General features: G+C 33.7%; 1 protein-coding gene across 1 annotated transcript; it reads right to left on the reverse strand.

Annotated features, from left to right (window-relative positions):
* Positions 1 to 2,785: 2,785 nt before the first annotated feature.
* LOC131152352 (GTP-binding nuclear protein Ran-3-like) lies at positions 2,786 to 5,339 on the reverse strand. The gene is made up of 8 exons (XM_058104191.1): positions 5,118 to 5,339; positions 4,890 to 4,959; positions 4,574 to 4,630; positions 4,372 to 4,489; positions 3,847 to 3,936; positions 3,565 to 3,744; positions 3,405 to 3,482; positions 2,786 to 3,163 (listed from the first exon to the last, which is right to left on the reverse strand). The coding sequence occupies exons 1-8, from the start codon at positions 5,118 to 5,120 to the stop codon at positions 3,094 to 3,096; spliced, it is 666 nt and encodes a 221-aa protein (XP_057960174.1). The 5' UTR covers positions 5,121 to 5,339; the 3' UTR covers positions 2,786 to 3,093.
* Between the last annotated feature and the right edge of the window lie 8,012 nt (positions 5,340 to 13,351).

Here is a 13,351-nt window from a genome sequence, read left to right on the forward strand (position 1 = left end):
GTTTGCTGATTTGCATGGATAGAGCTGCAGGGAGATTGGTGTTATCTTAGGGTGGCTTTGTGGACAGAACCGCAGGAAGACTTTGTTTACCGTTTGAAGGAAGTTCAGTGGAGAATCGTTAAGAAATGTTTATCGTTTGGCACTCAAGGACGAGCTTTGATGTCCGGGATATTTCAAAGGTCCTCCATGATTGTGTAATGGAGTGTTTCAGCAGGAAACAAAGTGGTTGCAGCAACTTTTGTGATTACTGTTGTGGGAAGGTCTTATTGGAAGCCTAAGGCAAAGTTTTCGGGTGTTGAATCTACAATTGAATCAGGGTTTATGGTAGAAGCTGAAGCTGCCATCGGCAAGTTCAAGCGGTGTTGCTTGGACTTGGTGCATGTCTCCAAATGCTAGAAGGGAGACGGTCCCAACTGAGCATACGGAGTTCAAGGTAGAGCGGTCAGTTATGTTTTTCGGGTTCTCCTAAGGATTGTATAATCACCAAGGTGGAGATTGTTGTTTATAATGTGGCTCTTATACTTTGGAGTTCGTAAACAAAGAAGAAAGAAAAACATGAAGAGGCAAAACAGCAGGGACTCGTTGACGAGTGCCTTGTGCTCGTCGACAAGTAGATACATTGAGTCATAAAATCTCAGAGTAGAAGACTCGTCGACGAGAGGATAGACTAGTCAATGAGTGGGCTTCTTTTATTCGTCGATAAATCCTCTATTCTCGTCGACGAGTGTGTCTGGGCTGCGAGAAGAAATTTAAATTTTGAATTTGAACGTTGGGGTGGTTGGGTAATTGGGGGGAAACCTCCGAAGGAAGTCTATTTATCCCTATCTAAGGATATTGTGAGATATGAGAGAGATCTTTGTGAAGTGTATTGTGTATTCTCAAATTTCTTAGTGAAATTTTTGTGCCAATTGCTTCCATGGATTTAGGTTTTGCCGAACCACGTACATCTTGTTGTTGTACTTGTTATTTTATCACTTTTTTAGTTGAGTTGATCTACTTGTTGCATTTTTTTATTTCGCTGTGCATCCTATATCCGATCCATTATTACAACATGGTGCTTTTCAAATTCTACATGGCAAGTTGTCCCTTGCAGCCACAAGTATTTCATAAATTCTCTATTGCTTGAAAAAAAAAATTGAAACTTTATCTGGTTTATAATTAAAGAAGAAATTGTGTTGAAGAGAGCAGGTGGGGGTTTAAAAAATCCCAAAAACCCAAAGATATTCCACTAGTAACTCCAAACACACTCATTTGATTCCTTTGCTAGTTGAGGCGTTGAGTTCAAATTTTTGAAATATTGCTTGCAAGTCTAATTGAGTTCAATACAATTTTGAAATTTTATTTTTTTTATATTACAAAAGTTATAAAAAATAAATAAAAAAATAAAATAAAAGTGGCATCCGTGGACCACAAGACTCCCTGCTTTGAGTGGATAGGAGAGGGTCATCACAACATACGCAACTATACCAATTAGAGTGACTATTTCCTTGGACTCAAACTTATGACCGACCAAACACAAAGGAGTAATCCTCATATTATATAAGCTATATAATATAAATTTGTACATATATTGATATTATATTTATGTATTCAATATTATTTTATAGTCAAGTCAAGTTTAATTGAATTGAGTTTAAATTTTGAGAACTTGCAACTGAATCAAGAATTGAATTTTGAGTCAAGTTCTGAGCTCCAAATTTTTGTCAAATTGAATTTTAATATAACATTGTAACACGAAAGCACTAAAGGCCAACAAAAACACTACAAAATCCATTAAACCCTATATGCATATTAGTTAATCCCTACAAAATCCCTTAAACCCTAAAATTTGAAATGAGGATGGATAAGAAGCCCTACAAAATATTAAGAGTGTTAAATAATCCATGAAATTATAAAATCAAAATCAAAATCAAACTGGGGAAAATGAAAGAGAGGTTCAGCCTATAGGAGGAGATATTCACACATTTTGTAAAAGGGGTGATTATAAAATTGAATTGGATGTTCATGCAAATATCTATATAATTAAACACCACTTAAAACGTTAAATATTTTTTCAATTTAACATTTAATAAATTCAACACTTCTCTATAAATGGTTTCGAACAAATTCTTAATAATTATTCTCATAATATTTTCTGGCATATTTCTTAAAATTTTCTACACTTGATGTGGGTGTGCCTAAAAATTCTGGAGGACCATCGCTAGTAAAGAGAATAATTTTTTGGATGGAGGGGGCACAATTCTTTTTTTTCTTCTCTTTTTGAAAATTTTTCTCCACACTTCAATGAGACACCTTGGGAATGTTCCTTTTAAATTTTAAATGAATTATAACTGTTATATGGCCGAGGGACAGCTTTTTCTCTTAATGCTTTCCTTACAAATTATGAATGAATCGTTACATGAAATCTGACCGCCCCACGAAAAGAGGAAAAGGAAATCCACAACAGTTCACTTCAATAAAAAATATTTGTTCGAGAAAATAAAACAAAAGAAAAAAAAAACAATTAATTTTCATACTCTAGTAGGTATTTTATTTTAATGTCAAACAATTTTAAAAAGTTCAATACCAATAATTATTAAAATCAAACAATTAATCATTACCTTAATATTTTTCTTCTCTTTCCATACTTAAATAATAAACCCTTTTAGTAAGAACTGAATTGAAGTAGTTTATGACTTGAATTGATCGCCCTCTCCATCCATACTTTATTTCATTTCTTTGATATCCCACTTAAGAGCCTACAAACCAAACATATTGTAAGTGCACAAAATCACACACAAAGAAGTTGGCGAAATTGAGTTTAAAGGGAATCATAATGGAAAGTATCCAACAGAGCAGGCCTTCCTCAATGCCTCCAATTGGAGGCAACAGCACTTTTGGGGACCAAGAAGTTTGCAATTCAATTAAACACACCTATCTCGCTTAAGGATATAGACAACGGGAAGCAGGCAAAACATTCTCCCAGCATATCAAATGCCAAAAACTGGCGAACACAATTCAGCAATACATTGCGGACTCAAACTCCTCCCAAGCTACCAAAACCCTGCAACACTGGGCAATAAAGCACCGCTGTCGAACTTCAGGCAAACTCCACTACTCAAATGTGTCATCGTCATCATCAGGAAGGGGCTGATTTGCAGCATCTCTCAGTTCTGCTTCATGCCTAAAACACCAAAAACATAGATCGCATAATTATCAGAGCTAATAAAACTTCTTAGAAAAAGATAGTATCCCTTAACAAGAGAAACTACTACCACCAGTAGAAGCAATGATAGTAGATGATTCGTCGGAAATATGAATGGCAGTAGGTGTGCGGGATATATGTATGTTAAATCCATAACCCCAATTAGACCCATGTACTGCTGAATGGAAGGACATAACAAAGAAATGGCTAGGTAACTTACATTGCTTGTTGAGCCATGTCAATTTGAACTTCAGGAGGAGCGAGGGCTACTGACTCCACAAAGTGCAGGTTGGCATCTCTGGTGTCAATTGAAAAAAATCAGTTTCCCAGGGGAATAAAGAGCCCCAAAAAAATTCAAAAAGGACCCTTCTAGACATTACCCAGCAAGCTTTCTAGCAAGATAGAGGAAAGGCTTCTCAAAGTTATAGTTGCTCTTGGCAGATATTTCATAGTATTGGAGATTCTTCTTTCTGTGAAAAGTGACCTGTTTTGCCTTCACTTGCCTGTTCTTTACATCAACCTTGTTTCCACACAAAACAATAGGGATGTTCTCACATACCCTGGAAACAATAAGGCAGGCAGAATCATATAAGACAGTTAGAAATCCACCACAAAAGGGATAAGATAAAGGATAAAGGCAACAAGAAGCTTCACAAGCTCACCTGCAAAGATCTCTGTGCCATGTTGGAACATTCTTGTATGTCAACCGCGCAGTGACATCAAACATTATAATCGCACACTGCCCATGAATGCTGCAAACAAGATCAAAATTGTTATTGTCAAACACAGGAAAGCAAACAAATTGAACTGGGACATTTTTTACCAAAAATGATTGGTTTAGACCATTCAATACATCATACCATTTCGCAAATGGAATATGATTATGAGTCTCACAAGTTAATGCTACCTCCCAGATACATCATCTACCAACTTGGTACAAATTAGAGCTTTCACCTTCCCTCACCCTTAAAGGATTTAAAAAAAAGCACAAAAAAAGAGACAGGCTAATTGCCAACAATTAAGTTGTCGAGAACACTAAAGGGCTATCAATCATGATCGAACTAAAATTAGACAAGCACTGAAAATAAATACTGAGATTCATATCAACGAAGGAAAAAGAACCAGAGACAAATTCGAAAACAAAAACATCATCATAGTATTATTGAAAAAGACTAAAATACACATACTAGTAACCATCTCTCAGGCCGCCAAACTTCTCCTGCCCAGCTGTATCCCAACAATAGAATCTAATCTTTCCACAGTTTGTTGAGAAGTCCAACGGATGAACCTCAACACCGATGGTCGCTGCAAATCACAATTTCACACCCAAATATTAGCATCAATCCATTCACAGAAGGAATCACATGTCAACAGAAACAGGGCCCATACGCTCATATTTCTTCTCAAATTCTCCAGTAATGTGCCGCTTCACGAACGTAGTTTTTCCTGCACAAAACATAAAAAAAAAAAAAAAAAAAAAAAAAAAACGCTCAATCAACAATAACAAACACCAAGCGGAACCTTTAAGAGAAGGGGGGGGGGGGTGGTAGAAAAGGCAACAGCAAATGTGAGCAGGCCGAAAGCTTCGAAGTTTAGAAATCAGATCCACCAACAGATCAACAAATGTCCGATCTGCTAGTATAAATCAACATAGATCATGAAAAAACAGCCCCCCAAGAGAGAGAGAAAGAGGCATAGAGAGTACCTGTTCCACCATCGCCGACGATGACGAGCTTGAAACTGGGATAATCGACAGTCTGCTGATTCGGGAGCGCCTGTAGAGCGATCGCAGAAACATGATAAGAACAAACCCTGAACTGATCCCACCCAAATCCATACCCACACACACACATAAATGGAGAGAGAGAGAGAGAGAGAGAGAGAGAGAGAGAGAGAGAGAGAGAGAGAGAGAGAGAGAGAGAGAAAGAGTCACCATTTCTGTCGTCTAGGGTTTCGCTGCGGCAGACGCGTGGGAATGCCTAAAGAGAAATTGAAACCTATCAACCTCTCTAGGGTTTTGGTGGCGCAGAGGTGGAGCTTACAGAGAATTTGAAGGAAGCAGCGTGGAGAGTTGAGACAGCTTGACGAAGCTATGCTTTGCATTTGCATATAAAGGGCAAGCGAGGCGGAGGGCGTGTGCTAGGTTTGGCTTTTGTTTGACGCGATCATCTCCACCGTCCGATGTTATCCCGCTTAAAACTGGCGCTTGAATTATATCCTTACACGTGTCATTCACATTGGGCCGGACCGGCTTCAATTTTGGGCCTCCTACCCTTCGACACTAGGTCGTAAAGTTCTCCAATGGGCCTATGGCTCCGGCAACTATGGTTTTACATTTAGAAATACAATACAACGAAGTAAACAAATTGGAAAGAGAAATAAATATTGAAGTTGTTTACATTGTAGGATAAGGAATATTTGAGAGGCCTTTATAATTTATTTATCAGAATTTTTGAAAGAATTGTGAGAGGTTTATAAAATATTTTCTATTTTCACTAAAAGGAAAATTAAATTTGGCCAAATAATTGAATATATGAATAATTATGTATATTTAATTAATTGCCCCTTGGAATGTGTGCATGTGTAACTAAGATATGATATTCAAAATTAATTCTTTTAATTTTAATAATTGAGCTTTAAACAATATAACTGTCGTGAAATAATTGTTAGTTCAAAATTCAATTTAAAATTCAAATTCAAAAGTCTTGATTGTTTGAAGAGATATAATTAGTAAGTATTTCAAAGATATTATTATTATTATTATTATTAATTCTTCGTTGCTATAAATAAGATGCCTTACTGATAGGTTTAATCATCAAAAAATAAAAAATCATTCTTGCTCAAACTTATTTTCTACAAATTTTTTACCGAGAAATTTCCAAATTTACTACTTATAGATTCCTAGTGGTTCTGTTGTGAACAAATATCACCTTAAAGATAACTCAAACCTAAAAGCGGCATGAACTTTCTAAATTTGTTCTCCGAACATCCTATTGTCCTATCAAATTGAAAGTAATTTTGAGCCTATTTTTCAAAACTTTGAATCAAGATTTTATCAAACTGTACTAATTATCCATTGAAAAAGACAAGATGATGTTCCTACTAATTAACATTAAAGATTTTCCTACATCATTGGCATATTTTGAGAATTGCAATTTGATGATGTGAAAAAAGCATAGAGAAAATGAATTGCTTTGTAGAAGTCATATCCTAAAATTTTGTGTCTAATTGCTTTCATGATTTGCTCATGTCAAGCAAATCACCAAGAAAAATCTAGAACTCATATAAAATTTTAACTATAAAGTACTTTCAATTTGTTATAAGTACCTTTAATATGGATTGAGTTGTAAAATTACAAATTCTAGTGTCTAAACTCAAAGATAAAAATTAATATTTATGAGTCACTACAAGGGGTATAATTGTCAAACTCTCTCCCAAACTAAATAATTATAGGAATAGACTCTTGCACATTCCCAAAAGATTTTCACTTTATACTAAATTTACAAATTGAAATGGCAGCTTAAATTCATGACAAGAAACAAAATGCTTTCCCTGAATTCAAATTAAATTACATTATAAAAGTTATAACTTTTAGAAAGTTTTTGAGTGGAAATAAAAAGGAAAAACATGAACCCACAATTTTCAACAACAACAAAAAAATGAGAAAGGTACAAAATGCTAATGATTTTGATAAGAAAAGTCATTTCTAACAAGAGTACCAGAACTTGAACAAAACAAAGGAAGGAAACTACCGACAAAGCAAATTTGGTTGAATAAGAAATTAGTGACCTACTCGAAATGATTTTCAATTTGTAAAGTGGTGACTACAAATTTACATGTGGCATTAATAACTAAAGCATATGATTAATCATATGACTTTGATGCTACTATCTACATTTGTAATAACATGCCTCACTTTAAAAAAGATCAATGAGCAGTAGAGGGACAAGAAGTGTTGATGGGAAATCTCTTGTGATGTTGTCCACATTTGTAATAACATGTCCCACTTCAAAGAAAATCAAGATGCAGTAGAGGGTCAAGAAGTGTTGATGGGAAATCATAATTCTAAAAATTTCTTGGAAGAGGTAGTGTTAAACTTCAATTTACTTTTTCAAAGAAACTCACCCTATCAATTTTCTTCATATTCTAGAAATTAAAAAAACTTTTTCTCTTGAGGTAAAAAGGAACACTAACTATAAGGACATGCACATGATAAAGGGTTAGCATGCTCCTACAAAGGATGTATGCAACTCCAAGTGTCCTAACATGTTTTCTTTGTCTCCACACACTAGTCAAAAAGGCTATAATCATTAGAGAAAAGGATAGTGATCTAGTGCATAGTTGGACTCTAATAACACAAAATATGAAATCTCCCAAATTATCTTCAAAGAAAACAAATTGACTAACCACAATTTAAGCACGTGATCAAACTACGCAAATGCAATAAATATTCACAATAAATATGAAAAAAATATAAATGTGCTTAATTTAAAGAGACTCGGGAAGAGAGAATAAAACCTGTATTTTTACAAGGTTCGACAATCTTTGCATACGTCATTGCCTCAAGCAACTCACTTGAGGATTCTATTATGCACTCCTTCAATAAGCGAAGGAAACTCCATCTTTAAGTAGGTGGAGATGCCTTTTACAATCCTTCCTTCACTAGGCAGAGATGTCTCTCTTCTTTACGTATGTGAAGTTTCCTCTCTCCTTTACTTGGGCAGAGCACCCCACTCCTTCACTAGGCCGAGTCGCCTTTCTCCTTTCAGTAGGTGGAGTTACCTCTCTCCTTCAATCGGTAGAGACACCTTTACTAGTGAAATTAACGAAAATAGGTGTACAAATAATGCTCCTCAAATGAGCAAATAAGTACATTAAAAATAGCAAACTAGTACACTCTCAATATGATTATGAAATGAACCTCAAGAAGTGACTAGAAAGATAAATAAAGAAACTTGCAAAGTGTTTGAGAAAGATTTTCAACAAAAGATTAAAAACTTGAATTTGTATGATGGATGTATATCTCTCTTTTTCTCCTTGTTAAATTAAGTTAGAAGCCTTGTATTTATAGGCAAGATGGTTTACTAGCTGTTGGGCTTTTAAAAATAATTTATCATTTCAAAACTAACCATTTTATGGCCGTTGCAGCAATCTGCCGCGATTTTGATTGACCAAACTAAGAATTCGGTCGCTTGAATTTTTGGGTAATTTCACCAGCAAACACCCTTAAGTATTTAGGGTATAAATTTTGTTAAAGATCTCCAAATAGGGCGATCTTGGTATCAAGAGAAAGTTAAGAAACAATCCCACAACTTTTGTGTTGAATATTTTTGAAGATGAGAAGTTATGGATTGAGAAAATTGCTCATCAATGCAATGGCAAGAAAAAAGAAGGAGATTTGAGAATCTTGTTTTGGGGTTTTTCATTCCAAAAATGATTTAAACACTTTGAAATAATTTTTACACATTTATAAAATCAATGAAATATAGAATGCTTAGGGTCCAACTAAGGTCACCTATGAGCTTCTTCATATAATTAATGATAGTGTACTCACATAGGTCCTATTTGCAAAATATGTGAAATAAATTCTTTTAATCTTTTCAAGATTGGACTTCACGAGCTTTATAAACACAGTCATAGTATTCAAGCTTGGTCTTAATATGCTCCATGTTCATAGCTAAATAACACTGTCTTGTGTGCTTCATGACTTTCCAATTTGCATATGTTATTGTGCTTAATACCTTAATTCTTGTGAACACATTTAATAGCATAATTAGCTGTCTTGGTTTGTCATTATCAAAATAGAATGAAACCTAGAAAAGCAAACAGCTCTTTTTTTTTTATGATGACAAATGAGTAAAATGAGGTAACCTTGACAAGGCTCCCCTCACAACATGCATTGAATAAAAATAAGTAATGTAAAACATGTTAGGTATATTGAGATTAAGCCTTAGAAATTTTCAAGTTATAGTTGTTTAAGTTCAATTTTGATTACATTAGTTTTCAAAATGTATTTTGCTCATAATTCTCCCAAATTTAACCATACAAAATTTCCCCCTTTTGACTTAGAATTCAAAATTATTTTGCTTATGGTTCTCTCAAGTATAATCATTTTGCTCATAATTCTCCCCCTTTTTACATCAGCAACAGGCGTCATCTAAACATAATATCTTCAAAGATTTTAGTATGACTGTAGAAGAATTTTCAACTATTTCTTGTAAGCTTAAACTCTTGAACTTCATGACATAAATTTAAATTTCATAATATTTCTAATACCACATGTCATAAATGTTTTTAATTTACCATCTTGTAGCTAGAACTTTCCTTTTGATATAATCAATAGATAAGATTTATATTTTTGTTCTAAATTCTTTTCTTGCCATAAAATTTTCATTTTGTTCTATGCTCATCCAACTTTTGATTTCAAAGCATAAGATTTTCAATTTTGCTTTATACTCACTCAACTTTTGACTTCAAAGCATAAGATTTCCATTTTTCTTCAGTACTCACAAAGCATAAGATTTTCAATTTATCTTCTATGCTTACCCAACTTTTCAATTTTGCTTTTAAGATCTCCCCTTTTTTATCTAAGGTCAACTATTTTGCATTTTACTCTACATTCTATCCCTTTTTGATCCAAGATTATTTATTTTTTTAATTTCGTTCAAAATTATTCCTTTTTATCTAAGATTATTCATCCTGCATTTTGTTCTAAATTCTCCCCCTTTTTATCTCAAAATAAGATCTCCATTTTTCAGAACCCCATATAAGAACTCCATTTTTCAGTTTAAGTTCTCCCAGCTCGTTTGTTTATTTTGCCTAATTTCCTCAATTAAAAATTTGAAAGTTCGCGTGAGGAGTAAGAGATTTTAAAACCCGAGTAGCATCCATTTGATACAACTTGAAATCCTTATGAGATGCAAAGGGAATATCACACACAAATGGCTTTTCAATTTTAGCTACTGGTGCGTAGGTTTCTTTGAAATTGATACCTTCTTCTTGGTTGAAACCTTGTGCAACGAACCTAACTAGTTGCGGACAACAATGCATTTTTATATCCTTTTTAGTTCCTATAATTATGTGATCAATGGGTCTAGGAACTAAAGTCCAAAATTTTATTCACCCATTTCGTCTATAATTGCATCAAAAACATTGCTGGGTTCGAAGGGTGTAGAATAATTACTTATGTTTTAGAGTGAAGAGCAAGGAGTTACCTTATGTAAATATTTATCAAGTATTTGGTAGAGGGTTGGGAGCTGATTAAGGAGTATGGACTTTTTCAAAAATAAGCATAATATTTTCATGTTTGTGGATTAAGCATGATGATTACTATTTTGAGCATATACAGTATGAATTTTTTTTACGATCAATGCTTTTGTATAAACAATGACTAAGGTATTTTTCACATATTAAGCATATACCTTAGAAGATGCCTCTAATTTGATCATGGTAGGATGTCTTTTAATAAGTACAAGCAGATTAAGAATTGATCATGATAATCAGTGCTTATGACTAGTTTTGAGAGGCTTTGACTATTAGAGTTTGACATGCTGATTTATACGTGATGACTCATTTTTCATCTTTGAATGTCTTTGAATTTTGATTAAACATTAAACTTCCAATATGGGTTTAGGAATGGATGGTGCATAGTACTTACATTGTTATGATTTAATCCCCTAAAGCTCAATTTTGCGTGATGGACAAGATATGCTAAAGTTTAGATATTCATATTTAAACACACATAAAAAATTTAGAATTATCTAACAAGGAAGACACATTTGACCATCGGAAGTGGATTTTCTAGAGCATGCTTCTAAGATTTTATTCAAAAATAGATTATCTATATTATTCATCTCAGAAATATAAGGTTTAAAAAAAATTCTTATTGTAATCCTTAAATAGGCTAGATAAGCCCTTAACCTTTACTATGGACATTTTAAATGATATCTTTTGGATTTATGTGGAGACTAATGTCCCATTAGAGCAGATGCTTTTTCATTCCTTTCTAGTCCTAAGTTAGGATGTTATTACATTCCTTGAGTTATAGCTCAATACTTTCATATATTAACCAATCAATAATGATATATACAATTAAAAGATCACTTTGGTTTTATTATTTGAATTTCTTATATTGGCTTAATTCTCTAAAGTCCTCAATATAGTAAATGTGTATATTGGGGTTTAACATTTTGAGCACTATCCACTATCCAAGTACTCAGTCATCACTATCCCCTTTTCATTTAGGTATGGTTAAAATCTACTTAATTCTTAATAACTAATTCTAAGATCTAACAAAGAACTATTCTAAAAATTATGTCACTTGTTTTGGTACCCATTCTTCCTTGGGTCCTAAGGGATTTATTTTCTTGAGAACCTATACCATCTTCCTTTCTTTGCCTCTAGCCCCTCTAAATGGGTAAGTGTTACAAATGTGGCATTTTCTTTCACAATATCGGCTTGTTTTGTTTGATGGATTTGACTTGTTAATCCTATTTTTATAAAAATAATTATGACCATAGGATTTAGAAGGGAAACCTGAATCATTATTTCTTTTAACCCTGAAGGATTTATTTGAATTATTATTTTTACTTGTAAATTTACAAATTATTTCAGAATAATCTTCCAATTTACTTTCTAAGCTTGCGATTTTTAAAACATCTTCCTTTTTAATTCCAAGAGGTGTAATTTACACCACAAAACATTGGAGGTTTTGTAAAGGATTGACCCTCACAAAATGGGGATATACCAACATGAGTCATGTGATCTTTATCTAAAAACGGTTAAGCTTATTGTAATTGAACTCTGATACCAATTGTTAGAAATGGTGTAGTCCTAAGAAGTGGGGTGAATTGGGTGTTTATAAAATTAAAGCAAATCCTTAACAATTTAACCACAATTTAAGCATGTGATCAAATTATGCAAATGCAATAAATATTCACAATAAATATGAACAAATATAAATGTGCTTATTTTAAAGAGATTAGGGAAGAGAGAATAAAACCCATAGTTTTACAAGGATTCGGCGATCCTTACCTACGTCCTTGCCTAAAAAAACTCACTTGAGGATTTCACTATGCACTCCTTCAATAGGCTTAGAAACCTCTCTCTTTTAGTAGGCAGAGATGCCTCTCTTCTTTACGTAGGTGAAGTTTCCTCTCTCCTTTGCTTGGGCGGAGCACCCCACTCCTTCACTAGGCCGAGTTGCCTCTCTCCTTTTAGTAGGTGGACTTACCTCTCTCCTTCAATCGGCAGAGACGCCTTTACAAGTGGAATCAATGAAAGTAGGTGTACAAAGAATGCTCCTCAAATGAGCAAATAAGTACAATGAAAATAGCAAGCTAATACACTCTTAATATGATTATGAAATGAAGCTCAAAGAGTAACTAGATGGTGAGCACTTGAAAGATAAACAAAGAAATTTGCAAAGTGCTTGAGAAATATTTTCAATAAAAGATTAAAAACTTGGATTTGTATGATGGATGTATATCTCTCTTTTTCTCCTTACTAAAACAAGTTAGAAACCTTGTATTTATAGGCAAGAAGGTCTACTAGCCATATTATGGTTGTTTGGGCCTTTAAAAATAATTTATCTTTTGAAAACTAGCCATTTTATGGTTGTTGTGGCAATCTGTCGCGATTTTTGGTCAACTGAACTAAGAATTCGGTCATCCAAAATTTTGGGCAATTTCACCCGCAAACACTCTTCAGTATTTGGGGTATAACTTTTGCTAAAGAACTCCAAATAGGGCACTCTTGGCATCAAGAGAAAGCTAAGAAACAATCCCACAACTTTTGTGTTGAACATTTTTGAAGATGAGAAGTTATGGATCAATAATATTGCTCATCAATGCGGCAGCAGAAAAAAGAAGGAGATTTGAAGAATCTTGTTTTGGGGGTTTTCATTCCAAAAATGATTTTGACACTTTGAAATAATTTTTGCACATTTATAAAATAATTTTTAATGAAATATATAGTGCCTAGGGTCCAACTAAGGTCACCAATGAGTTTCTTCACATAATCAATGATAGTGTACTCACATAGAATCTATTTGCAAAATACATGAAATAAATTCTTTTAATCTCTTCAATATTGGACTTCACGAGCTTCATAAACATAGTCATAGTTTTCAAGCTTGGTCTTAATATGCTCCATGTTCATAGCCAAATA

Source organism: Malania oleifera, chromosome 3 (assembly GCF_029873635.1).
Source record: "Malania oleifera isolate guangnan ecotype guangnan chromosome 3, ASM2987363v1, whole genome shotgun sequence".
Classification (NCBI taxonomy): Eukaryota; Viridiplantae; Streptophyta; class Magnoliopsida; order Santalales; family Ximeniaceae; genus Malania; species Malania oleifera.

Coding starts and splice junctions, on each gene's coding strand:
- LOC131152352 (XM_058104191.1), bottom strand. Junction 3,745..3,846: donor TGGCACAGAGATCTTTGCAG/GTGAGCTTGTGA, acceptor TATTGTTTCCAG/GGTATGTGAGAACATCCCTA. Junction 3,483..3,564: donor CTTGCTAGAAAGCTTGCTGG/GTAATGTCTAGA, acceptor AATTGACACCAG/AGATGCCAACCTGCACTTTG.